The 4,723-nt window shown below is 32.6% G+C and overlaps 1 protein-coding gene across 9 annotated transcripts in view; it reads left to right on the top strand.

Moving 5' to 3' along the window:
• The first annotated feature begins 790 nt into the window (after positions 1–790).
• Positions 791–4,723, top strand: part of LOC111398673 (uncharacterized protein MCAP_0864) — an 8,562-nt gene continuing 4,629 nt past the window's right edge. For 5 of the 9 annotated variants that reach the window (XM_023025754.1, XM_023025746.1, XM_023025722.1 and 2 more), the window contains exons 1-9: positions 791–941; positions 1,610–1,891; positions 2,681–2,725; positions 2,844–2,906; positions 3,112–3,174; positions 3,327–3,389; positions 4,115–4,177; positions 4,354–4,416; positions 4,634–4,696. In XM_023025754.1, the coding sequence (XP_022881522.1) occupies positions 1,664–1,891; positions 2,681–2,725; positions 2,844–2,906; positions 3,112–3,174; positions 3,327–3,389; positions 4,115–4,177; positions 4,354–4,416; positions 4,634–4,696 (651 nt within the window). In that variant the 5' untranslated portion in view covers positions 791–941; positions 1,610–1,663. Of the gene's footprint in view, positions 942–1,012; positions 1,278–1,320; positions 1,892–2,680; positions 2,726–2,843; positions 2,907–3,111; positions 3,175–3,326; positions 3,390–4,114; positions 4,178–4,353; positions 4,417–4,633; positions 4,697–4,723 lie in introns of those variants that run through there. The other 4 variants (XM_023025716.1, XM_023025709.1, XM_023025739.1 and 1 more) reach the window with 4 other exon arrangements.

The raw sequence follows: 4,723 nt of genomic DNA, 5'->3' as shown, positions 1-4,723 counted from the left end.
TAATGAATAAATGACTCAATAATTATTTTCGACTACTTGCTAAGTTGTGGACAATGTTAAAACTTTGGTTGCATTGGAGATCAATTACGAAAAAGAGATTACCTGAAACTTAAAAAGAAGAGTTCGAATTCAAAGGAGAAGATGATTTTGAAGAGGAAGATTTTTTGAATTTAAAGGAAGAGAATGTTGTGTGTGTTAGAACATGAATGCATAGTTATTAGAGCCAACCCAATGATCAACTAAAAAAAACCACCGAGTCAATAGTTCAATCGGTGGGTTATTGTTAAATTTTAATTTTAATTAAATTTTATTTTTGAAGTGAGAATAAAACAATTTTTTGAAATGTAATATATATATATATTTTGCTCATAGAAAACAAAGGACCTTCATTTGCCATAATGGTTGTAGAGTTAAAATATTTTATTGCATTCCAAGGTTCAAGTCATGGCTCCAACAAATTTAGAAAAACTCCAATTTTTTTCTTCATTTTTGTTTTACAAGTTAAGGGTAAAGAAATCTTTTAAGACTTTTAAATAATTAAAACTCCTTTTATTTTTATAAGTTTGGTCAAAGCCAATTCAACAAAATGTACATTAAAGTGGGCTTCCCAACTTATTTCCCCTAAATAAAAAGTAATTTCCACCCCTGTTCTGTCATGGCTATGTTAGTGTACAAAGTCCAAAAAAATAATGTGTACTCGGCATTGACAAAATCCTATTCTAATAGCGGAACTGCAACGTGTTATTTAAGGATTTATAGAAGCAAAGGTACAAATATCGCGCAGGTAGTGAATACCCCAAAAAGCCCCCACACAAATTCCGTTATATTCTTCATTTCCCCAATCCACCCCAACTATAATTACATATCCTTCAATTTCAAGCTAAAACGGAAAGTCTAACCTCGCGTATCGTTTGAATCTTCAAACGCGTTTGGATTCCAGTGTACGTGCATCTCTCAGCTCCTCGCTATTTCCATTCTCTTCCAATGCATTTTTTTTTTTTTTTATAGTTTTTACTTATAAAGAATTTACTAATCAATGTGTACGAGTATATACGTATGTTGTTCGGTTCTGTGTATGAATCGGTTTGAATGTTTATTTTCGATGTTCAATTCCGAGATTCACGTAATCGCACCTTTGAATTTTGTTTAGGCTATGTGGATTTGTTATGAAAGCTTGTTGTTGATCTGATTGTCTTTTAGCTTTAGGCGCATTAATAAGATCAATCATTTGTCACAGCTAGTATGAAAGATCTGAATTTGAATTGAGATACACGGCGGTGAGTAGGCCCTAAGCCGTACAATTTAGTATAGAAATTAGTTGTATGAAAAGATGTGTGGTTAAAATCATGATTTTATTATTGGCGATTTGCATAATTTTATGTTGATTTTGATATAAGAGTAGGAAGATGAAGTTACCGTTCATTCGTACTTTTTATAACCGAGACAAACTGTCATGATTTAAACTTCCAAACTCTTATCTGGTCAATTCTTTTTCGCTTCTTTAACTGATGTAAGAATATCTTAAAAACTGTAAACTACAAAGAAAAACTGGATCTATCTATGGAAAAGTTCTTGGTTTGAAACTCTTACTGCGTTCTTGATTCAACAGTTAGCGTTCGGTGCAAGCAGCCTTCTTGAGGTTCATATTTGAACTTCTCGACAAATGGAGGATGATAAGAAGAAGAAAAAGAAAAACAAGAAGAAGAAGAATACGCAGGCTACTAAACTGACAGAATGTGCCACAGAATCAACTTCTGACAATCAGAGCTATGTTTCTGAGATGGCGCCAGATAATAACAGTCAAGTTTTGGGAATTCCAGTGTTACAAAATGATCTTGATCAGAAAAAAGATGTTGATATGGACAGAAGTCTTGCTAATGGCACTGAAGGTGTAAGTTCATCTGTGTTTGTGTGTGTTTCCATGTATCGTTATAGCAAGTAAAGTTGACTTTTTGTTGAATGAAAATGATTTACTGTCCCAGTTACTGTGTCATTTTCTGAATTAAATTGAGGATTGCCTATGTTTCTTGGAAATGGTTGTTATACACATCCTCTCCAATGCTGCTCTCTTTTACTGCTATTGTGATATACAGTCGGTTTTATGTGTTTGTTTGTATGAAGTTCTTGATTTGAAACTGGCTTGTTTTGACTTACATTTCTATGTGTGCGGGTTATCTTTTTGTTCAATAGACAGAAACTTCAAATAACCTGAGCCAGGTGCAGAGTGGCCTTTGCACGTCGATGAGTTTCTTATATTGTATATTCTCTGAAAGTATGATGTGTCAACATCTTTACCGAGGCCCATAAAAACTTGTGGCTCTTATGTTGTAAATTGTACATAGCTGCATTTGAACCCTTCTTTTTTTCTTTTTTCTTTTTTCTTTTTTTTTTCCTGAACAAAATCTTGTTCTTCTTGCAGCTGGAGTGCATTAACTATTATTATGTATAGTAGGTCTTATCAGTGCAATAGTGTACCTTTTTTTTTCCTTTTTCTTTCTTTAGTTATTTTAGGTGGGCTTATAGGAAATCAAGGTGTAGTAGCATAGACTATTTTTTGATTTACATAAAAATGCCATTGGATGAATCAAAATTCCAGATTTTTTTTACAAGTTTTTGTTGTTTTCTTCTTCAACTTTTGGATTTCTACGTTTTCCAATATTTTCCACATTGCTGTTTACAGATAACTTTTTCTGAAGCTGAGGAACAGTATTGTCATGACAGGGAGGTGATAACAAAGTCATTACTTGCTTGATAATCTAATACTGTAAACTAGTATTTTTTGATCTGATATTCATGGTTTTAACATATGTTTTGCAATCATACTGACTTTAATGTTTATATAGGCCAGCTTGCAAGAGAAAATTAAACAATTGCAGACTGAAAAAGATGCAAGCACATATAAAGAGGTAACAGAAACATGATTTGGCGTTCTATTTTATAGTCCTCAACATTTAATCTACTTTGTTCTCTTTTTCTTATTGACCTTTACTCTTTCTGCTAGTAATTTGTTTATATATTATATTTGTACGTACATTAATTATATTACAAAAATCATTTTCTACGCGAGTGTGTATCCCTTGTTTGTCCTTATTCCTTGTTTTACTCTTACAGGCTATCCTCGAGGAGAAAATGAAACAGTTGCTGAAGGAAAGAGATGAAAATTTACAAAAGGAGGTGACTGATGTTTAATTTAATAAACCATCGAATATTGCACCATAAGTGTTCTAATTGGCTTAATATATTCTTCACAATATAATCTATTTTTTAACAATATTTTCAACATTTATTTTATTTTTTTATTAGATCAAAAGACTTTATTTTTGCAGGCTAGCCAAGAAGGGAAAATCACACAGTTACAAAGTGAAAAGGATGCATTCATGCAGAAAGAGGTAATGTCAGTTTTAACTTTTTGGAGAAGTGGCATTTAATACCTGTACAGTGATTTTGCGCATGTGATTAATTTCTCAATGTGCTTTTCTTTTCTCATACTTGTAAAAGAGATATTGTATCTAGAAGCAATTTCTGACTATGTTGACTGATTAATGCTATCGATAGAAGATAAACTTGTATCCATAGGAAATGAAAAAGAGACAACTGATACACTCATGTAATATAAAACATAGTATAATATGCGATTAGTCGTCTCAAACATTTTGTATGATAAATTTTTATATAGAGTTTAAGTATGAGATCTTTGATTGCCCAAAATTTCTCTTTGTATGCAATTCTATTAATATTTCTACATGTTATTCCTTTATCTCTATATATCTAGATAGAGAGAAATGATTTATGTTAAGTAACAATGACATGATACATCAATTCAACAAATGTCTAGATTCGAGTGGTATTTCACCCCTAACCACAACTTATCCACTGATTCTTCAACATCATGCACTTAGTTTTACCCAAACTTCATCTTGTTCATGGATAGATAACCGAAGTTCGAGTCCATAAGCAGAAACAATCGCGTTATTTAAGTCCTGGGACCCAACACCAATTAATTGATGTTCCATGTCACCATTACTCAGCAACGGTGTTTAGTAGATCATTTGTCTCTCACTATTTATATTCTTATTTTTCTGGAAGCCAGCTAATGATTGCTTGTCTGCTACAGGATAGTCTAGAAGAGAAAATTGAACAATTGCAAAAGGGCAAGGATGCTTATTTGCAAAAAGAGGTAATTCTAACTTAATTCCACTATTTCTGATGGTAGAAGGTTATGCAGCTGCTGCAATCCCGTGGACATGTTCTATTTATTCACACTGAAGGGAATTTTTTCCCTCCGCTTTGTTACGCTGTCTAGTTTCTTATAATTTCAATCTTCATGATATGATTGATATGCAAAATTTTCAGGCTGATCTAGAGAGGAAAATTCTACAACTAGAGGGTGAGAAAGATATGTGGCTGGAGAAAGAGGTGACTCTTATTGAATTACCAACTTTATGTTGAAAGCTTGGATCTTAGAACTCTATATTTCCAACCCAGCCTCATTGGATATATTTGAGTTTGGAGTGTTCTTTGAGTTGCTGAATAACCTTTTAACAAAGGACATTTTATGTAGTTGAAATCTTGTATGTTGAAGTTCTTCCAAAAGTATTTTCTAGCTTGTCGTCTAATATCTTAGCTCTTGCAGGTTGGTTTTGAAGAGATAATTAATCAACTGGAGAATGAATTGGCCGTTCTAAATTTAAAAGGGGTAATTGATTTAATAGTTAGAATTCCC

Source organism: Olea europaea, chromosome 1 (genome assembly GCF_002742605.1).
Source record: "Olea europaea var. sylvestris chromosome 1, O_europaea_v1, whole genome shotgun sequence".
Taxonomy (NCBI): Eukaryota; Viridiplantae; Streptophyta; class Magnoliopsida; order Lamiales; family Oleaceae; genus Olea; species Olea europaea.
Note: the sequence above shows the minus strand (reverse complement) of the source record. Positions and strands in the feature narration are given on the sequence as shown.